We start from the raw sequence: 26,452 nt of genomic DNA on the forward strand, positions 1-26,452 counted from the left end.
GTGCGGAGCCCTCAAGGCGACATCCGGCGGAAGCGGCGCGGCCCCCGCTCCGGGCCGCGATGGCGACGGGCAGGGGCAGGGGCAGGGGCAGGGGCATGGGGAGCCTCCCGGGGCAGGGAATGGCACTCGCTGGGGGAGCAGCCCGCGGGATCAGGAACGGCACCGGGCCGGAGCTGCCCCGTCGCCGCCCCGCGGCTCATCCCCGCTGACCCGGGTCAGCCCTGGGTCAGCTCAGTGCTGTGTTCAAACAGCTCAGTTGTGTTTCACCCCGACCGTCGCCTCTCGGGGGTAACTGTGTTGCTCTCTACAGCTCCCTGAAAGGAGGTTGTAGCCAGGTTGGGGTCGGTCTCTTCTCCCAGACAACCAGCGACAGGGCAAGAGGGCACGGTCTTAAGCTGCGCCAGGGGAGGTTAAGGTTGGACATTGGGAAGAAGTTCTCTACAGAGGGAGCGATTGGGCGTTGGAGTGGGCTGCCCAGGGAGGTGGTGGAGTCACTGTCCCTGGAGGTGTTTAAGAAGAGACTGGATGTGACAGTGCCGTGGTCTGGTTGACAAGGTGGTGTTGGGTCACAGGTTGGACTTGACGATCTCAGCGGTGTTTTCCAACCTAGTTGATTCTGTGATTTACTGTTTACTGTTAACACTGTTTTAGTACATCCAGTAACACTGGACCACTGTGGACTGACAAGGGAGATGAAACTTCCCTGAAACACCACTGGAATTCCATATTTTTAATAGAGAATGGCTGGGAAATACTGCATCTGGACTTTCTCTACTGCGTCTGCAGATGGTACGACAGAAGCAGTGTATCAAAGCTAGCCACGATCTGCAAGTAGGCTGTTCACTCTGAAGCCTACAACACATAATTGAAATGTGATTAATTCCTCTGATGATTAACACTTAGAAGAAACCTTCACCTAAAATTCTTATTCAATGTAGCAGATAGTGAAAGTCAAAAGAGGCCTTTGCCTAATTATTTTCCCTCTTCCTGCAGATTATCTAGCTGCCTTAGAAGAGGTCTGTGAAAAGGCCAGAAGAACATGTGCCTCAGTAGGGCTGGAAATATTACATTTTCTTTTCATGTGCTTCCCAGTCTGCCAGCAGTTCTTTTTTGTCTTCTTTTTCCTTTCTATCCACTTCTATGCAGTCATATCTTAATTAAAGCTGTATTAAACATGGACAAAAATAGTGATTTACCTATTTACTAGCTTATTTTTCATTACTGGAGGTCATTCTCCAAGACAAGCAGCCTAACTGGTTGAGAACTTCCCGTAATTGTAGCCTATTTGCTTCTTCAAAGCCACCAAAAAGAAGCAAAATGAATAGCTAAATGGCTTTAAGGAGTGGAAAAGAAGGGAGACTGCACAGGCAAAAGGAGACAAGAGGTAGAACAAAGTTGCCTGGAGGAAGCCTGAACACAGCCTGACCAAATGCCACTGTTTGATGCTTTGAATTCTCTCTCCAGATGGTGCACCTGCAGTGGCTCAGCCATCTCAGCCAAGGCACAACTCAAGTCCCCAGCTGTTCAGTTCCTAACAATATATTTTTTAAGCCTCATTATCCCAACCAAAATTACTTTGCCCTAATATAATACTACTGTACCATAACAGCTTTAGCTGTAACTAGGAAGGAAAAAAATTTCCAGTGAGAGCACAAGGATCCATGTTTGAGATTTCCCTTGGAAAACACTTGGCAAATTTGTTGTCCTCTGGAACAGCTCACTTTCAAGCAGCAGGGTATAATACAGAGATGACCATTTTTTTCCTGAAGAAACATAAAATACTAAAATAAACAAAGACAGGGATTTAAACAAGTACAGGGTTCTTCACCTGAAAACTAACAGGAAATCCCAAATAGCCTGGAAGTGTCCTACATCTGTACAGATGCTGTTGCTTTTTCATGACAAGTGGCCTGTTGTCACTCCAGCTTTGCTACTGATTTGGCTTTGTCATGGCAGTGCAAGAGTAGCAGGCACTGTGTAATGTACAGGAGCAAGAGCAGAACAAAAGACTGCTTTTCACAAACTACCTGTTTTTTTTAAAAGAGACAAAGATAGGAATACAGGAGCCTGGGGAAACAGGAGGGGCAGTACCAGTCAGCATCTCTTCAACAGGTAAGAAGCCTTCATAATAAGCATTGCAATAAACTGAGTGGAAAAAGTTAGGTTGTCTTGGACATAACCTTCCAGACCTACTTCTGAATAACAGCTGAATCTCCCAAATTAACATTTTTCAAAGCTGTAAAAGTAGCAGGAAAGAACAAAGCCTCTGTCCAGAGTTCAAACCAAAAGTATAAAAAAAAAAAAAACCAACCAACAAAACAAAAATATTTAAGAGATCAAGCATTACTTCTTCAAATAAGAATCTTTCTAATAAATCCTTCCTAAAAAAGCCATTTCCTATACAGTTATTCATTCACCTTATGCTGTACAAAAACATTTGGAAGCTGTCCATCATAGCACTCTTTCCATCACACTTGAGATAGCAAACCTTAATGCAAATACAACATCCTACTTATATATTTAGCATACATGTATTACATTTTTACTACAAAGCCATCTGTCTTCCCTGAAGCAAGCTGAAGCCAACCCTCTTCTCTGAAACAGGCCGTTTAGGAAAGCAGATTGAAGTAAACAACAGCAGATTAGTTAAGAACGGGAGGTATTTACCTCCCATTTCAGATAAAACTCAGGTTTTTGTTCACTCTGCACCTAAGTGGATCACTTAGACAAATATTTTCTGGAGAGCTATGACTACAAGGCAGGAGCAGGCTTCCAAGAGGAATTCTCCAGGGAGATGAGGAAAAAGGATAGTTCTATAGCTGAGAAGATTGAACTGGAAGTCTTAAACATCAGAGCAAGTGAACAGGAAGATGAAAAAGAAGGTTGGACGTGAAGTGTGGGAAAAAACCCCTTAATATTCCTTGGCAAATCTGAAAACCAAGGACAAGCATGTTTCAGCAGTCTGTGCATTCCAGACGGGTCAAATACCAGGTTTGTTCAGAATTTACTTCATCCTGTGGTTCACAGGATGAAGTTTTTTGTTTAACTTGCTGGAGAATTAAAATGTTCTCCTCCAGTTTGATGGAGGTTGCATTTCCCTTTATTTTCGTAGACAGCAAAAGCCTGTCAGTGATTTGCAGCTGATTGGATTTTCAGGAGAAATTAAAGCCTTCCCAGTGGTGACAGGAAAAGGTTTTCCCCTTGTTTGTAGTGTTTGAAAATAGTCAGCAGGCTTCAGGAGATGCATAAATTAAGTCTCAAAGGCATTTATATGTCACTCCAGGCATTCTTCTGTTTAGGTGGGGTGGAGTAAAAGCTCTGAGGTTTCAGTGAGGTGCGTACCACTACAAAAATTAGGATGCTTTATTTTCATCATAAAGAGCTTTGAAGGTACAGAGAAAGTCTGGAGCAGAGCAAGATGAAAGATAATACTGGTGACATAAAACACCTCATCCTGAAAGTGTTTTTTGTTAAAGGCTTGGGAGGTCTCTCCCTTGTTTGTTTTGTGAAAATGTTTGGGTTTGTCTCTGTCATCTTTCGTGCCTCCTCCTTTGCCTCTCATTATCCAGAACTTGTCACTCGTGCTCACCAGCCTTGCTGCAGGTGAAGTGCTTTGTTTGTCTGGGCAAGACAGAAACTGTAGTTGTTTCTGACTGTCAGGTTCAAAAGTGCCTGTATAGCAGTTCTCAATAGCTATCAAAAGGAAAATAAGAATCTCTTTCCTTTTCTCAGTTATCTATAAGGACATTTTTTTTTATATTTCCCTCTGCTGTGTAGCCTGAACATCACTGTGCACACCTGCTCACTGGTGTCACACATCAGTTGTGCTTCATGTACAGACCCCACCTCTGCCTCTCGGGGTAGAACTTCCTATTCCCAAAGAGCTTTACTTGCAGGAGAGCTGCTTGTTAACTCTGTTGTCTCCCTATGAAGTGCTGGTTTGTCCATCTCAGTAGTTATATTTTTGATAGGTTTTTGAAGCTTGTTTGGTTACATTAGGAAAATCATAGAGTGAAAAATTACAGATTTTTTTTTTATCTGGAACAATCAAATGAGCAAGTGATTGATGTGGTAAAGGATGTTCTCCCTATTTCAACAAAGCTCAGTCTCCAATTACTGTGTTTTCATGCCAAACAGTGACTCAGCAATAAGTAATCTGTTAAGTAATGATAAGTAAAGTCAATAAAAAGTAATCTGTGTACATTTCAGTCCTTTGTGAGAATACATATTTATGTTAATGTTCTTATGATATCATTAAATCTGTAGTATATTGATGAATAGCAAAACATTAACGTTTAATACTAATTTTAATTGATTCATACCAATGATCTGATGTTATATTTTATGTAGTTAAAGGGAAATGCAGCAGCTGGGTCATTCTTACTCTTTCTTACCTTTTGATATTTGTTTTGTTTTGTTTTGTTTTTGTTTTGGTGGTTTTTTGTTTTGTTTTGTTTTTGTTTGTTTGTTTGTTGCTTTTTTTTTTTAACTTTTGATTAAACCACTTCCACACTCCTTTCATGAAGCTCTGCACAGGGGAACACTGTAAGGTACCACCCTTGTAAAATATTAACTGTCCATTTGAACATTTTATGCTGATAATGGTATCTCTAAATGACAGGCCATCTGTCCTGTTCTCAGGAAAAATCAAACCCACCAGATGGAAATACTGGAACTTGTGCTGAGAGACAATCAGAAAGAGCCATGTCCCCAAGGCATGTGAAATGTCACTTCTAGGCCTTTTATGGAATCTAGTTATAAATCCAAATATGTGGACAGGCAATAAAACAGTAAAAGTCTTGCTGAGAAGGTACTCAGCTGTGGTGGTGTGAACTTTCTAGAGGCTGCTATTGAAGTTTCTCTGCCTCTATCTGTGCATATCTATAACTCCCGGAGCTGAGCAGAAATTCCACAAACACCCCCACGTCTGTAGGAGCGGCGCTTGGGCGCGGTCCCTCGGTTTTCGTGGATGGGTGAAAAGACAACAGGCAGCGCTCAATGTTAGAAATTAGTCAAGCTTTGGACACTGGAATGGGATGCCCAGGGAGGTCCCTGGAGGTGTTTAAGGGCAGGGTGATGTTGGGTCATAGGCTGGATTACATGATCTCAGAGGTCTTTTCCTGCCCAATTAATTCTGTGATTCCTGGTTACTGGGAGAAGCTGAAGGCTTCTTCCTGCTAAGGAAGGCCGGTCCCGGTCCCGGTCCGCCTCCGCCGGGGTCGGTGCCTCAGACAGCCCCTCCCGCCCTGCCGGGCGTGGTCCAAAGCGGCCGCCCAGCTCCTATTGGCCGTCCCGCCACTACTCTCTCTCCTTATTGGCCAGCGCCCCCTCCTCGCCGCGTCGCAATTGGCTGTTCCCGCCGCCTCTCCCCTCTGCCACTGCTGGCCCCGCCCCCCGAGCCGCAGTGGGGCGATCGGGCGATGGGGTGACGTCAGCGCCGCGCGGCGCCGCCATTGGCGGAGGCGGCGGGCCGCGCGATGTGGCGCGCGCTGCGCGGGGCCGGGCGCGGGGTCCTGCGGAGCGCGCGGGGGCTGAGGGGCCCTGAGGAACCGGCCGGGCGGGCGCGGAGGTGAGAGGGGACAGCGCGGGGACACCACGGGGACCGGGCTGCTGAGGGGCACCGGCGGTGATCCTGCTCCTCTCCTCAGCCCCGGTGAGGCGCGTCCGGAGCGCTGTGTCCAGTTCTGGGCTCCTCAGTACCAGAGGGACGTGGGGCTGCCGGAGCGGGTCAGCGCAGGGCAGCGAGGGTGATGGAGGGACTGGAGCATCTCTCTCCTGCGAGGAAAGGCTGAGGGAGCTGGGCCTGTTCAGCCTCGAGAAGAGACGGCTGAGAGGGGTCCTCATCAGTGTGTATAAATGTCTGAAGGGGAGGTGCCGAGATCCAGGCTCTTTTCCATGGTGCCGAGCAGTAGGACAAGAGGCAGCGGGTGGAAGCTGGTGCATAGGAACACCATGAGGAGAAACTTCTTTACTGTGCTGTGACCGAGCACTGGAACAGGTTGCCCAGAGAGGGTGTGGAGCCTCCCTCACTGGAGATATCCCAGGACCGTCTGGACAAATCCTGTGCCGTGTGCTCTGGGACGGCCCCGCTTAGGCAGGGAGGCCTGGCCGGATTACCCGCCGTGGCCCCTTCCAGGCTGACCCATCTGTGGCTGAGCTGAGGGAGCACACACGGCGGCAGAGGCTCGGGGAAGGGCGGGGATGGCTTTTGAGGTGCCTGGGGCTGCGTGTCCCGGTCGGGGAACCTCGTTCCCGAGCCCTTAGGGGTGCCCGGTGTTACAAATGTAACCAGTCCCTGTGTGCACAACACGCGCGGACGGTGGGGTGAGTGAGGTGTGGTTAAATTTGGAATTGGATGTCCTACCGCTGCCAGCCTGCAAAAATGTGAGGCTTAGCACGGCTGTCCTGCAAGCAGCTGCTGCACGGGCTTCGTGAGAGAGGAAAAATAAATGTTTCAAGTACCTTCCAAGTACTGCCGTGTGATTTGTGTCGCGGGCAGGAAATTTCAGGAACCTAAAAGTGTGTAACTCCCATCCCCAAAATACAATTGGTGCACTGTTTACGCCATGTCAGAAAACTGAGTCGTTTGATTGTTTCTCACGGTCTGCCCACAGCCTTGCAGATGTTGTTATTCCTGAATGACTACTCATTGTTTGTTTACAGTAGAACCTGTGCTACCATCATCATGCCTGAAGTAAACACAGACCACCTGGACGAGCAGCAGGTGCAGCTCTTGGCAGAGATGTGCATCCTTATCGATGAAAATGACAAAAAGATTGGAGCGGATACCAAGAAAAACTGTCACTTGAATGAAAACATTGATAAAGGTACAGCTTACTTACCTTCTAACTGAACCATTAAGCTGACTGAGTATTTTCAGAAGTATAGTCATGATTAAACTGAAGCCTTAATATTAGGTGAGAGTTGGATCAAACTAGAGCAATTCCCCCAGCACCTCCTCCCCAGCGAGCAGCATCTAATGTTAAAATTCTGTGATATGAGGAACACTGAATTAGAGGCAGTTGCAAAGGAGAGAAATGTGTGATTCCAGATACAAGCTATGTCTTGATAAATACTTTTGAATCATATTTTGAAAATGAAATAGAATTTTTTTCCTATTTTTTTTCCTATTTTCTGAAGAATGCCACTTGCTTCTTTGCTGAGTTATTTACAGGTAGAAGAGACTTTGATTCTGAAGTAGTTCACACAGAGTTCTAGTTCAAATACTGATGATACAAGGGGTTTAACTGACTGTGGGTTTATTTGAGGTTGGTCAGATTCATGAATCTTTCATAGTGGTATGTGACCTCCTTTTATGAAGCTGGGAAAGCATCTTCCTGGAGAATGAGGAATGGCAAACTCGAAAGGTGAAGGAAACAGCAATTCTGCACTTATACTGTTTGTAAGGGAGCCTGATTCCCTTGTACCTTTGCATTTCTTGAGATTCTTTACAGGTTTTTTGGATTTTTTGAGTCATCTCTTTTTGATAGTAATTTTTTGGATGCTTAGCCCTCCTTGGAAGCTTGCTCAAATGTGCACCTTCAGAACTGTGAACTGAGTTGAGTAGATCTCTTCTGTTGCATTGTTGTTCTTAACACTTTTCTAATTTCATAGTGTTTTGCCTAAGCTGACATAGAAACCCGAATAATAGCTCTGAGTTATCAAATCCTCGTCTTTTAACCTATATTAGTTTTAAATTGGATTACCCAAAAATGAGGCCATTCTAAGCCCTTAAACTGTCTTTATATGTTTTTTTTCTCTTCTGTTAAGTAGCTCAGGATTTTTTTTATTTTTTACTTTTAGGTTTACTACACCGAGCTTTCAGTGTTTTCTTATTTAATACAGAAAATAAACTGTTGCTGCAACAGAGGTCAAATGCAAAAATTACGTTTCCAGGTTAGTACTGAAACATTGTATTTATCAAAGTGTTTTATCGAAATCAGTATTTTAAAAAATTACATCAGTCTAATCCTGCAGTGTAATTCATTCTGAAGTTTTAGAATTTACTGCTTTGGAGAGGAGATACTTCCAGTACTTTTAAGAGTTCTAGTCAACTTGTACCTATCTTGTGGATGCAGTAAGATAGTGGGAACGCTAGGGTATTGTTATTGTAGTTCTTGGGAAAGAATTGTTCCCTGACAGGTTTGATCCTGTGGATGCAAGAGCAGAGGGTGTGTTGTTTACAAGACATATTTATTGAAGAAATGGCTCTGGTATCTGTGGAGAGTGTCTCATTGCACTGTAAAAGCTGATGTCAGAGCCCTGGTGCCTGGGAAATCTGTGGACCTTTGTCTGTATATGTCTTAAAAACACTTATTTAGCTATACAAGAAGTGAGACTGCGTGACCATGCAAATGGAGAGGCATAAAAATAACAAGGGGAATGAAAGAAAAGTAGCTTACATAAGACATGTTGGAGGGAGCATTAACTTGTCTGTTGTAGAATTTTCAATAGAAAACAAATTCAAGAATTTCCAACTTGAGGAGGAAAGACCTGTGTCTTCCTTCCAAAGGAATCTTTACTTTAGCAATTGATTGGTTAGCAGTGATTTAAAACCATTAAATTTAAAAATTAAAACCAAAATGCCTGAGTATGGTTTGTAGTTATTCTATTTTAGATGCTTTTGAGCTTGATTTTTATAGACAAAAGGTTGAAACAGAGTATAGATGGGCTGTCCTTTAAACACAAGTATAAACTTTGTATGTAATTCTACTGTCAGCTGGTCTTGAAGCTCTGGAAATATTTTCAATATTCTGTTGTATATAAACTCCCAAAAGTAATTTTAATTAGTATTTGAGGGATAAACAAGGTCTTTAGAAAACTGGCTCTCTAAGTGTCTTGGGGATAAGAATGCCTGTCTTCACGTGCATCAGCACTAACCTGCAAAGCAGTGCTTGGTGGAGGCAAATCCCACTGCAAAATATGTAAAGACAAATAATAGTTGAAAATATCCTCCACCTGTGACCCTCCTCTGGGAAAGCAAAGCAAAGATCTGATGTGTTGAATAACTGGTCTCTGGGGGGTTTGATTGTTTTGTTGCTTTTTCCCTGGTGCTTTATTCGTGTCAAAAATGTTCTAATCCAAACTTCTTGCAGATTGTTTTACCAACACTTGTTGCAGCCACCCTCTAAGCCACCCACTGGAACTGGAAGAAAAGGATGCCATCGGTGTTCGGAGAGCAGCACAGAGACGACTGAAAGCAGAGTTAGGAATTCCCATGGAGCAGGTAAAGGAAGGAGGGAGAAACAGGAATTCTTGTCAACATTTGCCAGTTTATCGACTAGCTGTGTCTGGCAGGCAGGGTCAGCCTCAAACCTAAAAATGCATTTAGCTTTGGAGGTGTAGAGAACTGAGTGAACTTGAGACTCCTATATTCCATACTCTCAAAAGCTTATCCCAGTAGGTGGTATTTTAGAATATTCCCCCTGAATACGAGCCAAAGAGTAAATCACACTCTGATGAAGGATTGCATGGCTCCATGTCTAACTGGCTGCTGATGGCAGTGTCATATGTGCTCACTACTCCTAGTGCTCCTGGAGGGCAGTGCTGTGAGCCTGCTGCCAGCACCTGTGGACAAGCCCCTCTGCAATCTCGAGTTTTCTGTGGGAATTTGGGTGGCCTGAATACTTGGTGTTTCTGCCAGAGTGGTCAAACAGCCCACTTCTGGTACCTTCCTTTCTGGAGGCAGTTTGGGGGTGCACAGAGGGCAGGGTGAATTATGCTCTGGGTTGAAGTCTGTTTCCACGTTAATTCCACATAAATTACGTTTCTGCCATGGGACACAGAGCAGCAGCTCCCAGTGCTCCTGGGAAATATGGTGGTGAGGTGGTGCCCGGAGTTCACCACCCAGGGATCCCTGGAGGTCAGGGTCACACAGCTCTGACCTTGGCTTCAGGTAGTTGCCAGGCCCTTTCCTTGGGAGGTGAGGGGTAGGTGTAAGTGTTTGTGCTCACCAGTGCTCAGTAAGTGTGTGGCAAGGTCTAGTAAATGTTACTTAAAATTTGCTGTGTAGGAGAAATGCACTGAAAATACTACAGGGCAAGTATGATTAGAGAAATGCTGTGCCATTCACACCATCAAAGTGCTTTAAAATTTCTTTTTGTAGTAACTTGTGAAGAGGTGTACATTGCAGTTGTACACTTGGGAGAAAATAACTTCTGAGGAAGAGGATGATAGCTGATAATAGTATTGCAGTGCCCAGCAGGGCAGTTGTTCTGGTCTGACAATCACAAGTGTTTTGGTTGTAGGTAACTCCAGAAGAAATCTCCTACCTGACACGAATTCACTACAAGGCCAAGTCTGATGGGATCTGGGGAGAACACGAGATAGACTATATCTTATTTGTACAGAAGGATGTGACACTGAATCCCGACCCCAACGAGATCCAAAGCTACTGCTACGTGACACAGAAAGAACTGAAACAGCTCCTGGACAAAGCTGCCAAGAATGAAGTGAAGATCACTCCATGGTTTAAGCTCATAGCAGAGACCTTTCTGTTCAAGTGGTGGGATAACTTAAATAACTTGAACAAATTTGTTGAGCATGAAAAAATACACCGAATGTAAATAGCTGGGGTGAAAGGTGCTGAAGGCCAGCAGTGGTGTGCTGTCTCATTGACACGGTGGTAAATCATGACTTGGGTGCAGAGAATTGGTCCACCCGGAGCACATTTAGTATCTTGGTATAGAGGTTGTTATAGCCAGTGTTTTTTCTTCTGCTTTCATCACCTCCTCTGCCCCCTCATCCTTGTTCTCCTGTGCAAATTACCTTGATCTAATGTAAAATGGGTAGCAATGGCATGAACCCCCTTTGCCTGGTGAAAGATCCTCACCCCATGTGTGCCCTGCACACCTGGGGAAGGGCGCCTGGCTCAGCTGGGAGGGCTGGTCCCTTCCGACCGAACAGGACTGTGACTGAAATGATTACCCGTGAATTTGGGTTCTGCACTGATGCTGGCTGAAGAAAAAAAACAATTAGTGCAAAGTAATCAGGATTATTTTAATTGCAGAAAGCAAATCTCTTCAGCTACTATAGTCTATAATTAACCAAACACATAAAAGCTTAAGTAATTGGATTGTCAGGGTGGAGTGAGTTTCACTTTGGAGTGCTGAGTTGTGTGTCAGGCCTTTAGGTAACAAACAGTGGGTGGTCTGTTTGGGTTTTTCTCCCCAACACCCTTTTCTGGTTATTTGAAGTCTGAGTACTGGACATCTCTCACATAACAAAAGGGTTAATTGTGCCAAATGTAAATGGTACCTAATATAGGAAGTAGCCTGTCTTTGGAGATGGGATATGCACTAAATGGCTCTTCTCTATCTTCCAGAAAACAAAGGCATCTTGAAACATTTTTTTCTCCTGAAACATCTCTTGTAATAGTCATTCCCAGACTACTCAAACCCACCGAACTCCAAAATTCAAGACAATTTCTGGGCTCACACTGAATCTTGATGTCAGTTAGTTAGAAACTGTACCAGAGCTAATCCTTTTTGATCTTGCAGTCAATGGCTAGTAACATGAGTAAAATGGAAGCTGTTTTTCAATAAGACGAATTCTTGTGTCTCAGTTTGAATTAGATTTTGGGGTTGTATTTTCTCTACAAGAGCTTAATTGTGATTTCTTCTGTTAGCACGCTACTCAAACTAGATTTCTTAAGCCAACTTTTCCTAGAGGTGTCTTAAAGAAATAGGATGTTTGTCATTCCACTTCTCATTGCATGAAAAACATGGTTGTAATTAGTCCGTGTCTGGTTTAAGGGTGAAATTAACTTTTTCCTGTGGTCAGGGTTTCTCTTTCTCACCCCAGCTGTGACTGCAGCACCGAAGCTCCTCTGCACCAGTATCTCAGTGGTTGAACACTTAAAAGGTTTTAAAGCCAAGATTGCTGTATGTTGACCAGAACTGATGTACTTTACTGAAGTAAATAACAGTGGGGAGGGAACAGTGCTGCGATGGAGCAGCTCCCTCCACTTCACTGCAATCAACTGCGTTATCCAGCTGTAGGTAATTACAGTTCTTTTCAAATACTTCAAATGCTTTTAAAATCTAGGATTATCCTAAAGATTATGATTAAAATACCTAACCTAAAACCTTGGACTGTTGTTTTCTTTTCAGACATGAAGCCACACGAGAATTATCTCTGTCATCACTACACTATGAAAACCATCCTGCCCCTCACACGCCACTAAAGCAGCAGCAGGGGGGTAGCAGGGCACAGATCTATTAACAACAAAGTTCTGGTTTTCTAGTTCAAAGGGCCAACTTGGAGCAAAAGCTGGCAAAGCATATCCAGAAGTGGAAATATTGTGCGTAAGGCAGGTGAAAGAAAAGTTTTGCTAAACATTTCTTCAACATCCCTTAGAAGTTCTGTTATCAAAGTTTTTCTTCACATTGAATGTCTTCACAATATGAATTACAATTTGTCTTACTACTAAAATTATTACACGAAGGAGAGGAGGGAAACAATATGGATTTACACATGAAGATCCAGTATGCTAAAGCGGACATCTGAACACTCTTCTTACTTGTAGTATTTAAAAATAATAAATAAATTTAAGGGTTCTCCCCTCCTGCTTTTTTCAAGTGAGCATTAGTTTTTAACATGCATTTTACGTGTACTGTTCAGGCAACACATTTATAATGCATAACTTTACTAACATCTGCGTAACTATTGACCAAGTAAGGACAAAAAGGAAATATTTCACATTTGGCAATATCTTTTGCCTTGAACAGGTAGTGCTTGCTTCAGTGTTGACATTCCTGAAGAGAAATTGTTTCCCAAGCTGAGGGTGGCAGCAGCATAACTCACACGTACTCAGGACCAAATGTCAGTCTGACCCTCATTCTCTATTTATCTGAAATATTATTAAACTAAAAAAGTAACACTTTTAAGGTGTAACCTTCCCTGCCCATGCTGTTATTACAGAGGGCAGGTCAGTACTAAAACTGCAATTTCTCCTCCAGTTTCAGTCACTATTTAGCTCAGTAAACTGGCAGCATTTCTCCCCTACATTCAAAACTGGTTCAGTGCTCAACCACCAACTTGGTGCAGTCCTTGTTAAGTCCCTTGTTACTTCCCCACCAATTTCAGCCTTCACCTGCAACATAAACTCACATTCTATACATTGAAGAATTACTTGCACACAGAAACCCAAAGCTTTGTGAAGCTGGGCATTTTTAATTTTGATAGTATTTTAACAGGTAGGTCACATTTTCAGGTTTAACTTCACTCTAAATTAGTTTTAGATACAAATCTAAGTACTTTACTGATACATGAAAGTCAGGAATAAGAAAATGAAACTAAGTAACTTTTATGTCACTCCAGAAATGGGTTTCTGCCACTGGTTATTGAGAAATTTCTCACTGTATTGCTTAGAAGAACTGCAAGACCAAGGTATTAGAACTTTGAGCTTGAATTATCTTAACCACCAACACAAACTAAGTGCTTCTTAAACACTTTCTAATAGTAAAAGGAAGACAGGACTGGAAATTAATTTAATAAACTTAGTTTTTAATTTTGATTCACAAGACTGTTTATCTTCTCTGTGTTTTACCAGATTTTCTCTTTCCAGCCAGCAGATGTTTTGGCTTCAAGTCAAATATGTGTCTGTCTGCCTCTCCTTTCCTGCCCAGGCGATTCATCTTCTTCTGAGCTTTCTTTGCCATGGTCTTGACCTTCTTCACCATCTATTTAAAAACAAACAAACAAATATGCAAAGTAACTTCCTCAGTAATTCAGGTAACAAGCTTTACCTTTCAAAAACCCACTGAGCTGGATGGTTTTAACAAGGACACTCACACACCCAACTCTGGAGCACTAGCCCTGCAGATGACACTAACCCTCCTTAGCAGAACTTTTTCCAGTACACAAACATAGGATCTTGTTACCCCTGGAATTCCTCACTCACTAAAGGTGGTAGTTCTACCACAGTTGGTAGAATTCTTCCCTCAGACTTAGAAAAAAAAATTTAAAATGTGCTCCCTTGGTCTGTATTTTTAAGTTATTTTTATGAAGGATGTTGGCACTCCTGAAATATAGAGAGTTCAAGATGCTGAAGCTGCAAAGAGACCCAACGTGAACTCTGGACAAACATAACTAGCCTGCTCTGAAGTTTCCCAGGAGCTGGTTTAAGTACAATCACGCTGGTTTAAGTGCCATAGGGGTAAATAACACACCTTTTCATCACGAAGTCCAGACACATCCCGGGGTGTGCGGGAGCAGCTGCGGCTCCGCGCCACAGATTTGGGGGTTTCAGACTCATCACGTTTACGTTTCCTTGTGGTGCTACGGGACCTTCTCACATAATGTGCCTGAAATTTAAAACATCACTTTAGTCATTAAAACCAGAAACAATCAGCTCAGACATGCTCCATTTCTGATCCAAGGAAAAATAGGACGTGTACTGCTGTGATAAATTACATCGGTTATTCCATAGTAGTGTAAAGATATTGTCAGCTGTTGGTCACTGACTCCCTGTCCTCAGTGACACATTTCAATGAATATTAACTTTTTCCCTCTACAATTACTAACCACAGTTTTCTGCGTTTTCTGAGTACACTGATAAGTAATTCATAAAAAGACACAAATTAATGGATAGCAATGCTGAAACAATTTTGCAACAGCAAAAAAGCAATGAAGAAACCTACCCCGATTAGTGTCCTGTGTACAGGGCAAAGCCCTAAGGATTTCAGACATGAAGACTTATCATGCTATAGCATAAGTATTAAATTCCTTCTCACTGAGATCATTCCTACATCAAACGGATGTCAGCTCTGAGAACAGTAAGTGCTTGCTTCAGACAGTGCTGACATTCCTTGTTTCCTAACTCCTTGTTTAGCTAAAGAATTTGAGGTCTCAAGATCTAGAGAGCCATAATACTGCTGGATTTGCTGCACAAAATGGATTTTTTTTTCCAATTTCAGTTAATGTCTCCTGAAGGCAAATCTATATTTGAAGTACTTTACCTTTAGTTATTTTATCTAAAGATGCCAGCTGCCCTCAAAAATTTCAATTACAGCTCAGAGAATGCATGAACTGTAAAATGATAAGCCTGACGTGTCATTATTACTATTTCTGTCAGTCTCATCCAACACAGCAAACTTGAAAATTAAGAAGTATGTTTAACCAAAACCATTCTTGAATCCTACATAAATTCAAAGAAAGCAGTGCACATACATATGTGACTCTTGGTAAATGTTAGTTTAGTTTTCCAGCTTGCCCAACTTGTTTTGATCACATCACTCAAAAAATTGCAGTGCAACTGCCTCACCTGGGGTTTCTAGTATGTCCTTAACAGATCCCCCTTCTCTCTTGTGTTGACTGTAATAAGCATTTAAATTTAAATCTCTTTCCGATAAACACTGTGTTTAATTAGCAAAAACTTACATCATCTTTATTAGTCATGTCAAGTCCAAGATCAGTCATTTCTTTCTCTAGCACCTTCCGCTGGACCTGCAAAAAGACAGTGAAGAAAACATTTCTTTCAGAAAAAAATGGTTCCACCTTATCTCAATATACCACCACAAGCCCATTATATTCACTATATATTTTTCCTTTGCCACATCCCAGAAGCAGATAATTGAAGTCCTACCTTCACATTTCATTTTTTTGCAACTTAATTCTCTTCACCCATAAATCCTGCAATGGCCCAGCATTTTCTAAAGATCTCATAAATACTTTGCCTTTTTTGAAAGGCAAAGAGAGGTATTTCAGTCAGAAATGTTTCCTTTTCTCCCAAAAGGCACAAACTTCGAAGAAGGTAAGAGATACTGGGAGCAACATCAGCTAGATTCCCTTTCTCAAAATGTGTAGTTATGAGCTTAGTAATTTGCAATCGTCCTGGACTGGTCACAAGAGATTCTGCCATCAGAAAGGGTAATACCTGGCTTCCAAAAAGAAACAACATCTTTTCAAGCACTGGGAGAGCCTCAGAAAAAATGTTACGTGATTGTGACTTTAAGTAATTATCTAATTCTTCTAATTTTTTTAACTTAAAACAGCCAACCAACAAGAAAAAACCATAAAATTATATAACAACCTGATTAAACAAACTGAATCGTGTTATTAAAAAACTTTTTCTGCACTGTATTTGGAATTTTACAAAAGAAACACTTATGTGACACAGAAGTAAAAGGGCTGCTATCCCTCACATGGTATGGCCTCCACAGCTAAGTAGTTACCAGGACTCCAGGGAGGACAGAAGGAAGCAAGCGAGAGGGCCAAGCAGGAGAAAAAGCCATCAGTTCCACTAACTGGTACTGTTCCAGGTTTTCATGATGTTATTACACAGAAGCAAGATTTTATTGCAGAACACATTCTGTACTCACCTTTTTAGCTGTTCTAGGCATCCTTGGACCATGAACATCTTTTTCCTTTGACTGCAGGATTTTCAGTTTCTTCTTTTCTCGGATCTTCTTTGCCAATCGACGGATTTCCATCATTTCTTCATCCTCACTCTCTGGTTCGCTGTCATATTCTCCAGCAGCTTCTCTCAGCTCTTCCTCTTTCTCCAATTCTTCCAGTTTCTTACATTTTGAAAAGGTGAAATGGAAATCAGATCCTTGACTTACAGTCATTAACGTTACATTTCTCCACAGCCCGGGGCCATGACACACAGCCCTTCCAAGAAGGGACTATTATACCTGATAATGACCCCTCCAGCCACGATTAATGCAGCCGGTGATGTTGATTACTGTGAACCTGTGGGCACATTACTGTGCACGCTTCCTCCATCACATCACATTACAGTTTGGCTGCATCTGTCTGACTGCCTTGAAGCTGCTCAGAGCATGAGAGCAGCTGTGCTATCTTGTGAACTCTGCCTGCTGTGCCATTTCTGGAAACACTCTGAAAAACCCTTCTCTTTTGACACTCAGCAGAGTCTGGAACACCAGCAGTTCAGAGGAACCCAACTGCACAACTGGCAGGCTTCGCGGGCTGCACTGACTACTCCTCTTTAACAGCCAGCAGAAATCCAAGCAGTGCTTGTTATTAAATCAAAAGGTTATAAATTGAAAATTCAGTCCATTTCCTATAACATCATACTCCAGAAGACATGAATTTGATGGATGAACTCCATATTTTTAATAATACATAAATTTTGATAGCTACATTTCTTCTGGCTGTAGTCGAAGGATGAAGAAATACAACTTCTCATGCAAACCTCATATTTTAGGATGGAAAAGATAAGATCACCATCATTCTGACAAGGTAAAGCAATTTTCCATTATGAGATTCTGCCCTCAATCATTCAAAAAACAGTATCTTTTCTCATGGCAAATGCAAATAATACAGAAAAGAACATGTTCTCATCATATATTGCTTTTAATCTACAAATAGTAAGTTTCACTAAACAAATACAGATAAAGAGGCAAGAAAAGTGTAAAACAACTAATGAAAAACTCACTTTCATTATTTCTGGATCAATGTAGTCAAGTATATTATGACCTTCCCATATCTCTGGTATCTTATCGTATTTCTCAGATGCATTCATTAAGTCCCAGTATTCTTAAAAACACAACAGAAGTTAATAAAGAGACAAAATTAATTTCAAAGAATGCTTAGTGACAGAAAACAACCTTAAGAACACAACTGAAAAAAAAAAAGCACGATATCCCCTAAGGGTCAAGAACTTGGCAGCATCTCTGACATATTCACAAATACTTCTGATCTCCATCCCACCACCAAATACTATTCAATAATACCAGGATCCACTGCCAAGCCATAATAGGCAACAAATACCCAGCTGAAACACAATCAGGCAGTCTCTCTCATAGTGATACTTTCCTAACAGAGACAGCATCAAGAATTAATGAGGTAATACACCACAGAATGGAAGGTAAAAATCACTTGAATCATCAGACCAGTCATTTTATGTCTGTGACTCTAAAATGGGAAACAACTGAGTGGCATTATGAAACAAGAAACAGCCACGGAAGATCAACAGTTCTGGTTGAAGAGTCAGGTTTAGGCATTTCCCCTTTAAGACTGCAGTAGCCAAACTTTACTGCTTAACAATAATACCAATTCTTATGTAATACTTACTCTGAAGATCCAAAATATAATCATCTCCCATTTCCAGTTCAATATCTCTCTCCTGAAAAGACAGACATGGCTTTATATACCACCTAATCTAGAATCTAGAGGTCAATATAGCATATCTAAAATCTGTCTGCCAAGTTCCTAATTAAGAGATGCCACTTACCAACTTCCTCTTGGGAGTGTCCACTTCCATGCGTTTCTTACGTGCTACTGCTCCCTCGGGTATAAAAGGCAGCCGCTCCTGGAATTAATCCACCCCAATAAAAAAAGGGAAGAGAACTTTGAATATTTTTTTTAATACTGCTACAAATCACCAGCTGCACTGTAAGGCATTTCTGAAGAATACAAAACCCCAAGCTGACTCTCCCTCCCAGGAAAGGCACTTACAGGTGATAAATAAGAAAATTTCACCCCATGAATCTGTTCACATATCGAGAGAATTCCTATCCTACTTAAGAGTACTGGCAAATACATTAGATAGTGCAAACATGTAGCCTACCTTGTTATCTCTTTTGGTTGGCATGGCCAAGTGTAATCTATTCAATACTTCATTCACTTTATTTCCTTTCATTTTAGTATCGACACGATGGGCCAACAGTCTGTCACAGGCCTGGAAGTGCACATGGCAACATTAGGTGAGGAATGAAGCCTTCCAGATACAACAAATGACACCACAGGCTTTCAATCCCAAATATCCAGCTTCACATCTTCTAATTTCTTACCTCTTTAACTTTCAAGAAAACATTGTAAAAAGTATAATGGGAAGATGCACATACAGATACCTATTTTTTAACAATGATCTGACGATAGGAGAAAGCAACAGGACTCAGAAAAAACTCAACATTTTTTTTGAAATTATGATTCGTATTAGAGATTGTTTTCCATTTTCACCCAAGTCCACTGAGGCTCAACAAGCTATAAAGGAAAATATTTTTAAAGTTTATCAATATAATGCACGGTTTAACTGTCATTAAATTAATACAAGTGAGGTAAATGTTAGCTGTTCATTTGGAATAAAACTGAGAGAACAGACCTACCTCTGTTTTAACTTGGATTACACCTTCTTCAGTTGGAGTACTTGTCTCTATTACAGAAAATCCTTCTGCTTCAAAAGCTTCAAAAATTTTCTAAAATACAAAAAAAAATTTCCCAAATAATGACATTCTGTGCATTTCTTAACATACTAATGTGTTTAGAACAGAAATCTCAATCCAGTATTAATACATGCAATGTGTTACTATTTTATTAGGTTTCTAAAAGGGTGACAGAAAGTTTACAACTACAGTTCTATTTAATCTCTTTCTTATTTTATAGGTAAATAACTACTTTCTAAAACGCACCTACAGATGACCCATAAGGGGGGAAAAAAACATTGAAACACAAATTCTATGTGTGCTTTAACCTGTTAATACAAAAGAATTAGCCCTGCTGGACCTTCTGCTGCGACTGTTCAAGCAACACTTCAGTCTAGTGCTGACTGTCTCTGAACTCTCACTGAAACGATAACTGAACAAGGCTATTGTCTAACTTCCATCTACAGCAGTAATTGAAGGTTCTCACAGTGTCAGAGATTCCTGAAACAACGAAGGTCCTGCTGTTTGGCATTTATGATATTCAAGCAAGGATCTGCATTAGACAGTAGTAAAGAAAAGTAAAGACCTGGAAAGCTGCTTTCCATTAAAACAGTTTGATAAAGAAATGATTATGTAAAAGTTTTGGTCCAATAGAAATTATAACCATCCACAACACTTGAACGTGGTATTTTTGTAAATGTCAGAAGACAGGGAAAAAGGTGGAGAAGTATCCTAACCTGACTCTCTTCAGGAAGTTCTGCAATCCTCTTCACATCACATTTGTTTGCAACAATTATAAGTGGCTGATAAAAAGGAGGAAAAACAAAAATCGTAACTCGAGTTACCATATTATACAACCTTGGGGTTTATTAATAACATGAACCAAACTCACCTTGTTAGCAAACAATGGCTTAATGTTCCTGAAGAGCTCCACCTGCTCCTCCAGGCTGTGCCCACACTGCTCAGACACATCCATCACGTACAGCACCGCAGCACGCAGGTGTGCCAGGGCAGTGATGGCCTGCATCTCGATGGTGTTCCTGTCCTCTAGGGGATGATCCAAAATACCAGGAGTATCTACTACCTAAAATTAGCATCATTAAGTCGGGTGTTATTACAGGATAATCAACTGAGTGTTTTAGAACTTGTGCTTGATTCACCATCAATACTGTCTTTTTTAAGACAGCAATGTTTTTTTCTTTCAGTCACAAATGACTGTAAACTCGGCCAAACTGAGAATGTGAAAATGGAGAAATGGGAGTACAAGGCTTCAGCATTAACAACACTCCAAGTACTGAAGAGGTAGGGAATGCACTGCCCCAACCTGGCCCAGAATTTGAAAGTGATAAAAAGTGACCAGTCTTTAGTCAATAATTCCATTTCCCTTCTTCTCTCAAATTGAAAACACACCCGTACGTGTACATTTTTAGAACAGATTGTGACTGCTGCCCTCATTTGGCAGACTGCACCTTGCACAGCAACTCTCAGACACAGCACATCTCACCAAGACATAAAAACACAACTCCAATGACAAAATGGCAGGTCAGATTATAAACAACCCATTCTTTCAAGGGAATGCAAAATAGTAACAGTCCTTACCTGCCAACGCAGATACCTATAATCCATATGTCCCACAAAGAGGGATTTCGTGGTAAAGGCATAAGGCTGCACTTCTACATCTGCTCTTGTAACCTTAAAACAAGATTTAGTCACAAGTCATTTAGTTTTTAAATTTCCTGAAGTTGCAAGTAGTATATCATAATTATAAAGTATATATTCCTTTGGTACAGGAAAAAAAACTAAAAAAAAAAGCTAACAAATGGTTATTGTACTTCTCTGCAAGCATTTTTTTTATCAGAAAATACACTAATGGGATACATGCTATTTTGGAAAATAAGAGGATTTTTAAGGGTGAAATCTATCATAATTTTCCATTTATCCCCCCAAGAATTTCATTCAACCTCTACTCAGACACTTGAATTTGCTACTACTCACATCAGGCAGTACCACAAAGACATCAAATTCTTTAAATGCTGCCTTACTTTAATTAAATGGTACCTCAGTTTTTATTTTTGAGAAAATCAGTCACATACCTTATTTATAAAGCTGGACTTCCCAACATTCGGGTAGCCACACAACAGAAGAGTTCGTGTGTTGGGGTCAATGGTTGGCAAACGAGACAAATGTTGTCGCACTGAAATGTTAAAAGATGGTTTTAGATATCTGTAATAATTTAAGTTTAACTGAAATGGAATAAAAATACGTATGCTAACTTTTTTATAGAAAAATTAATAACTTTTCTGATATTATGATACGATCATTTATGAAAACACAGAATATCTGCAGGCTACACAAGTATCTATGTACAAAAAAATTTCAGAAATACTAAAAAAATTAAGAGCTATAATGTCATATATTATAGCTAGAATGATCCCAGCAAATCAGGCAACATAACCTGAGGGATTAGTAGGTCTGAATGAAGTAAGGCATAATGTTTGCAAAATGTTTAGCACTATTTTTTGAATATATGCTAGTGATAAGAATCATAGACTCACAGAATTAACTGGGTTGGAAGAGACCTCCAAGATCATCAAGTCCAACCCTTCATCCAACCCCACTGTGATTACTAGATCATGGCACTCAGAGCCACATCCAGCCTCATCTTAAAAACCTCCAGGGACGGTGAATCCACCACCTCTCTGGGCAGGCCATTCTCTCTGTAAAGAACTTCTTTCTAATATCCAACCCCAACCTCCCCTGGCAGAGCTTAAGCTCGTGCCCTCTTGTCCTACTGCTGATTGTCTGGGAGAAGAGACCGACCTCCACCTGGCTACAACCTCCTCTCAGGCAGTTGTAGAGATTGATGAGGCCTCCCCTGAGCCTCCTCTTCTCCAGACTAAACAATGGTAAATAAAAGCACCGCTGAGACTTTTAAACAAAGAAAAAAGTTTATAGCATTTTTGGTTAGCAATACCATAAAATTTAAAGAATATCCAAGGAGAAAATTATTTTGTTAAAAGATAAAATTTTAAGTATTTGGGGATTTCGAAGCTGTTTCTGTTTTTCCTGTGTCTATATTCTGCACTAAACACATTCTTTTCACTTTCGTTAAGCGTAATAAACTTTATATCCAACTCACATGTATTTTTCTGTACCCTGTATGTAACACAAACCTTGTTCCAAGTATTCCAGGCTTTGTTTCTGCCTTTTGATGATGGTGCACATCCGCCCCAGGGCTGCACGTTTGAGCTGTTTGCAGCGGTAAAGAGAGTCTCCGTATTTCATCAGCCGCACGTAGTCCTTGCCAACACTGGGGGCAAGAAGGAAGAATTTAGCCAACAACCAACCAAGCAGGTACAGAATCAGAGAAATCAATGACTCTTACTTGTCAATCAGATTCTTGGCAATATTAATCTGTCCCAAAGCCAACTTGTAGTGATCTTTGTCATACAGAATGTTCATCAAATCTGCATAAAAAGGATGAATATCCTAAAACAAAAGCATAATATTAAATTAAGCCTTGTATTTTCTTTCTTTAGGATTACTATTTCTTGGACACTATGTAAGTTATTTTTTTTTTTCCTCCAGTACAGCAACACAAATGTCATTAAAAGCCAACCAGTTTTCATTACTATATTACGTAAGAAAAATAATCTGCTTGGTCACTAAATGCATAAATCTTCATCACTTTGAATTTCCTGTCAAACAAATCTTGCACTTACTCATATGGAATTTCCATTTGATCTTCTGGTTTGAAAATACTTTACATTACAACTCTGAAGGTTTTTTTTAAGTAAGAAATTGCAAGAAGCCTACAGAAATAGTCTCTAAAAGGGAATTCATACTATACTGGAAACACAGCAACATTATTCATTCCTCATTTTTTTTGGAGTGCTACATTAAATTCTGTGCAAGACTGGATAAAAAGGTTTAATACCCAAATAAATCCTGTAGCTTTCCAAGGAATCAGCATCTCTGGTTAAAACCTTTTAAACCAAGTATTTCAGCTACTTATGTGTTTATTTGGAAGAATCTTCAGCATGTGATGTTAAAATAGAATCCAGAAGGTATTTCTGGGAATTCTGCACTAATAGTCACTGGATATGAAAACATAAAGAAAAAATATAGTTGCAGGCCAACAATTTAAACATAAGCAGAAAACTGTCAATAAAAGCCCCACTGGACACGTGGATTCAATCACAGTTGTTGGGAACTTCACAGTATGTGCACCTTGTCAGAGCGTGTTTGTAACACTGCTCTTTATGGGGCCAAGAACAAAGTTCATGTTTTCAAAGTAACTTCTAAAGAAGGGAAAGCAATGTGATATATTAGGGCATTTCTTACTTCCTGCACGTATTTTCTAGGGAAGACTAACCATAAGCACAATTTACATACGCATACACAAAAAAGAAACAAAACCCCACAACTTACTTAAAAAAACCCACCCACTTTCTCTTCATTCAGCAGCAGCTTCTGGCAAACATATTTGGCCACCTCAAAGCCTGTAAAACTGTTAATGACCGTCCATGGGCAGAGACTTCCTTTCTCAGTAGGAACATCATATTTTTGCAAAACAAATCTGCCTGTAACTCCCCCCAGTAAAACCTACTAGGAATCAGTCAAAATCATCTACACAGTGAATCAGCAAGATGCTGCTCAGGCCAAAATAAACTCAAATAAAAGAGATACACTGCTGAAGTATTCCTGATAATGTGCAAGCAAAGTTCCTTTACGATCAAGCAACAAAACACTTACATCTAACTTGGGGAAATCTGTCAAGATCTGCGTGAGCCTGTCGTGGTAATTCTGTTGAGTATATTTGACTTTTCGCATATAAAAATGCCGAATCCGATGGATTTGATAATGTTTATGAATGACAGTGGGGGTCTTCCGCTGGGTCTTTGACAACGTCAAATCTATGAAGTCCTGCAATTAAAGAAACATGATTAATCACACGAATTGCCGGGTTCTGGTGTAAAGCCATCGATTTCATTTGGGTGGAGGAGCGCGCCGACCAGCTGAGCACACCCAGGGTTTGACAGGGGCGTTCCGGGGCAGGTTCCCACCTCGTAACAAGCGATCTGCACTCCCTGTCGGGTTCCCCTTTCCACCAACCGCGGGCTGCCCACGCCGAGCCCCGCGCTTAAACTAGTGCCCGAACGCCTCGCTCTAGCAGAGGGATGTATTCTCAAAGAACACGCTGTGACGAGGCTCCGTGTCAGACGGGTTTGGGAAACAGGAGGGATTTTCTTGAGGGCCACCCAGGCACCGCGCGGGGCTGAGGGGAAGCGCTGCCCCAGGATCTCCACCCGGGACTCCCTCTGGCAGTACCCCCCGCGCTGTACATGGTACGGGCCCCCGGGCCGAGCAGAGCCAGCCCAGGGCGAATCCACGGCTCCCACGGGAGGGGGGGGGGAAGCGAAGGCCGAGGCCACGCCGGCACCGCGGCTGAGGCGGGGAGGGCAGCGCGGCGCTTGGGAGGCGCCGGGCGGGACGGGCGGCGCGGAGGGCCGGAGCAGGGGCCGGGGAAAGGGAGGGTGCGGGAGGGGAGCGCGGCCGTACCTTGGCGGACGGGACCACCGTGATCTTCTTGAAGTTGTACAGCGCCATGGCGGCCGCCGCTGCCGCGCCACGCGCCGGAAAGGGAGCGGGGACGGAGCTCTCGCGAGAGGAAGGGAAGGGAGGTGAGGGAGGAGGGAAGGGAATGGAGGGGAGGGAGGGAGGAAGGAAGGGGAGGGAGAGAGGGAGGTGCTCAGGGTCCTGTCGGTGTTTTTCCCGGAGAAGTAGCTGAAGGCGAGCAGGGCTCGAGCTATGGCTCCCTGGTGTGGTTTAAGGCAGCCATGCCTTGTGCCCCGTAGAATTAGGATGGGGGAAAGGACCTCCAAAACCTTATCAGTACCAAGGGTCCCCCGACTCGTCTCCTTCCCAGGCTGTCACAGCAGGCGGACAGCGCTGTGTCCCTCAGGTGCCCACACGGGTCAGCAGGAGCAGCGCTGGGTCACCCAGGGTCACTGCCCTCAGCCATGGGACTCCTCGTGGGATGCCTGGAAGAGCATCTCGGGATTGTGCAAGAATCACAGACTCTATTAGGTTGGAAAAGCCCTCTTGAAGTCACAGATTCCAACCTAGGACTGAACACCACCAACAGGCTCGGCACTGCACGTACAGTCTTTCCTTAAACACCCCCAGGGCTGGTGACTCCACCACCTCCCTGAGCAAACAATTCCAAAGTCTGAGCACCCTTTCTGTAGAGAAATTCTTCCTATTGTCCAACCTAAACCTCCTCTGGCACAGGTTGAGGCTATGTCCTCTTGTCCTGTTGCTGGTTGCCTTGGAGAAGAGACCCCCACCTGGCTACAACCTCCTTTTGGGGAGCTGTAGTGAGCAATAATGTAAGGAGCCCCTGAGGCTCCTTTTCTTCAGGCTAAACAACCCCAGCTCCCTCACAGGACCTGTGCTCCAGACCCTTCACCAGCTTCCTTGCCCATCTCTGGACATGCTCCAGCACCTCAGTGTCTTTCTTGAAGAATATGTCTTAAAGAATGCCTTGAAGGACATACGGGATGTTAAGGGAAAGGACTAAAGCTGGGAGGAGGGAGGAATTAGATGGAACAGGGAGGAAAAACTGTGGGGAAATAGAGAGAAAAAGGGGATAAAATAGGCCATTGGTATTTTGTGGTCAGTACCTGTGTCTGACCATGGCCTGCACAGCCTGTCACCACAGTTGCTCTTACTGAACTCTGTTTCTGACGATTTTCCTGGTTGAAGGGGCTCTCTGTTAAGTTCCTGTGACTATGGAGCCAAGTGCCTGCCCCAGGAAAAGAAGCAAAGTTCCACAGTGGCCATATTTCTGCCGTGCCAGGAGCTGGAGGGACTGCAGTGCATGCGTACATGTCAGTGTACATTATATTCATACATATATACACATTCAACAGGCTGAGAGCGTTGGGGCTGTTGAGCCTGGAGAAGGGAAGGTTGCATGGAAACCTCACGGCAACCTTGCAGTCTCTAAAAGGGGTCTAAATGAAGCCAGAGAAGGACTCTTCATCAGGACTGATAGGACAAGGAGTAAGGAGTACAGACTGAGAAAAAGGGAAATTTAGGTAAGATATACAGAAGAAATGCTTTACTGTGAGGGTGGTGGAGGCACTGGAACAGGCTGCCCAGAGAAGCTGTGGCTGCCCCATCCCTGGCAGTTTTGAAAGCCAGGTCGGGATGGGGCTTGGAGCAATGTGGTCTAGTGGGAAGTGTCCCTGTCCATGGCAGGAGGGTTGGAACGAGATGATCTTTAAGGTCCCTTCCAAGCCAAATCACTCTTTGTGTGTGTGTATGTGCAGCTGGGA

The 26,452-nt window shown here is 42.5% G+C and overlaps 2 protein-coding genes and 1 long non-coding RNA gene across 6 annotated transcripts; 2 read left to right on the forward strand and 1 right to left on the reverse strand.

The window, feature by feature from the left end:
* The first annotated feature begins 10 nt into the window (after positions 1-10).
* Positions 11-2,034, forward strand: LOC114058625. 2 transcript variants are annotated; one of them, XR_003571508.1, is made up of 2 exons: positions 11-288; positions 994-2,034. It is a non-coding gene; the product is annotated as an uncharacterized LOC114058625 (long non-coding RNA). The 2 variants fall into 2 exon arrangements; XR_003571507.1 differs by having other exon boundaries at positions 11-214.
* A 3,471-nt stretch (positions 2,035-5,505) lies between these two features.
* Positions 5,506-11,596, forward strand: LOC114058621 (isopentenyl-diphosphate Delta-isomerase 1). Of its 3 annotated transcripts, none has more exons than XM_027886141.1 (5): positions 5,506-5,569; positions 6,664-6,827; positions 7,804-7,896; positions 9,096-9,226; positions 10,248-11,596. In XM_027886141.1, the coding sequence occupies exons 2-5, from the start codon at positions 6,686-6,688 to the stop codon at positions 10,563-10,565; spliced, it is 684 nt and encodes a 227-aa protein (XP_027741942.1). In that variant the 5' UTR covers positions 5,506-5,569; positions 6,664-6,685; the 3' UTR covers positions 10,566-11,596. The 3 variants fall into 3 exon arrangements, with proteins under 3 accessions (XP_027741942.1, XP_027741943.1, XP_027741944.1); XM_027886142.1 differs by having other exon boundaries at positions 5,528-5,569; positions 6,667-6,827; XM_027886143.1 differs by lacking the exon at positions 5,506-5,569 and adding an exon at positions 5,635-5,653.
* A 1,893-nt stretch (positions 11,597-13,489) lies between these two features.
* GTPBP4 (GTP binding protein 4) lies at positions 13,490-24,796 on the reverse strand. The gene is made up of 17 exons (XM_027886140.1): positions 24,672-24,796; positions 23,865-24,035; positions 22,495-22,598; positions 22,283-22,419; positions 21,203-21,303; positions 20,709-20,801; positions 20,002-20,193; positions 19,847-19,912; positions 19,074-19,163; positions 18,536-18,646; positions 18,200-18,277; positions 18,040-18,091; positions 17,402-17,502; positions 16,323-16,520; positions 15,382-15,447; positions 14,172-14,306; positions 13,490-13,682 (listed from the first exon to the last, which is right to left on the reverse strand). The coding sequence occupies exons 1-17, from the start codon at positions 24,717-24,719 to the stop codon at positions 13,530-13,532; spliced, it is 1,896 nt and encodes a 631-aa protein (XP_027741941.1). The 5' UTR covers positions 24,720-24,796; the 3' UTR covers positions 13,490-13,529.
* Between the last annotated feature and the right edge of the window lie 1,656 nt (positions 24,797-26,452).

Source organism: Empidonax traillii, unplaced genomic scaffold, assembly GCF_003031625.1.
Source record: "Empidonax traillii isolate 1590-97213 ecotype Southwest subspecies unplaced genomic scaffold, ASM303162v1 scaffold178:size2223814, whole genome shotgun sequence".
Lineage (NCBI taxonomy): Eukaryota > Metazoa > Chordata > Aves > Passeriformes > Tyrannidae > Empidonax > Empidonax traillii.

Coding starts and splice junctions, on each gene's coding strand:
- LOC114058621 (XM_027886141.1), top strand. CDS start 6,686: ATGCCTGAAGTAAACACAGACCACCTGGACGAGCAGCAGGTGCAGCTC. Junction 6,828..7,803: donor GAATGAAAACATTGATAAAG/GTACAGCTTACT, acceptor TTTTACTTTTAG/GTTTACTACACCGAGCTTTC. Junction 7,897..9,095: donor TGCAAAAATTACGTTTCCAG/GTTAGTACTGAA, acceptor AACTTCTTGCAG/ATTGTTTTACCAACACTTGT.
- GTPBP4 (XM_027886140.1), bottom strand. CDS start 24,719: ATGGCGCTGTACAACTTCAAGAAGATCACGGTGGTCCCGTCCGCCAAG. Junction 21,304..22,282: donor CCTGGAATACTTGGAACAAG/GTTTGTGTTACA, acceptor TTAACATTTCAG/TGCGACAACATTTGTCTCGT. Junction 14,307..15,381: donor ACATGACTAATAAAGATGAT/GTAAGTTTTTGC, acceptor TTTAAATTTCAG/GCACATTATGTGAGAAGGTC.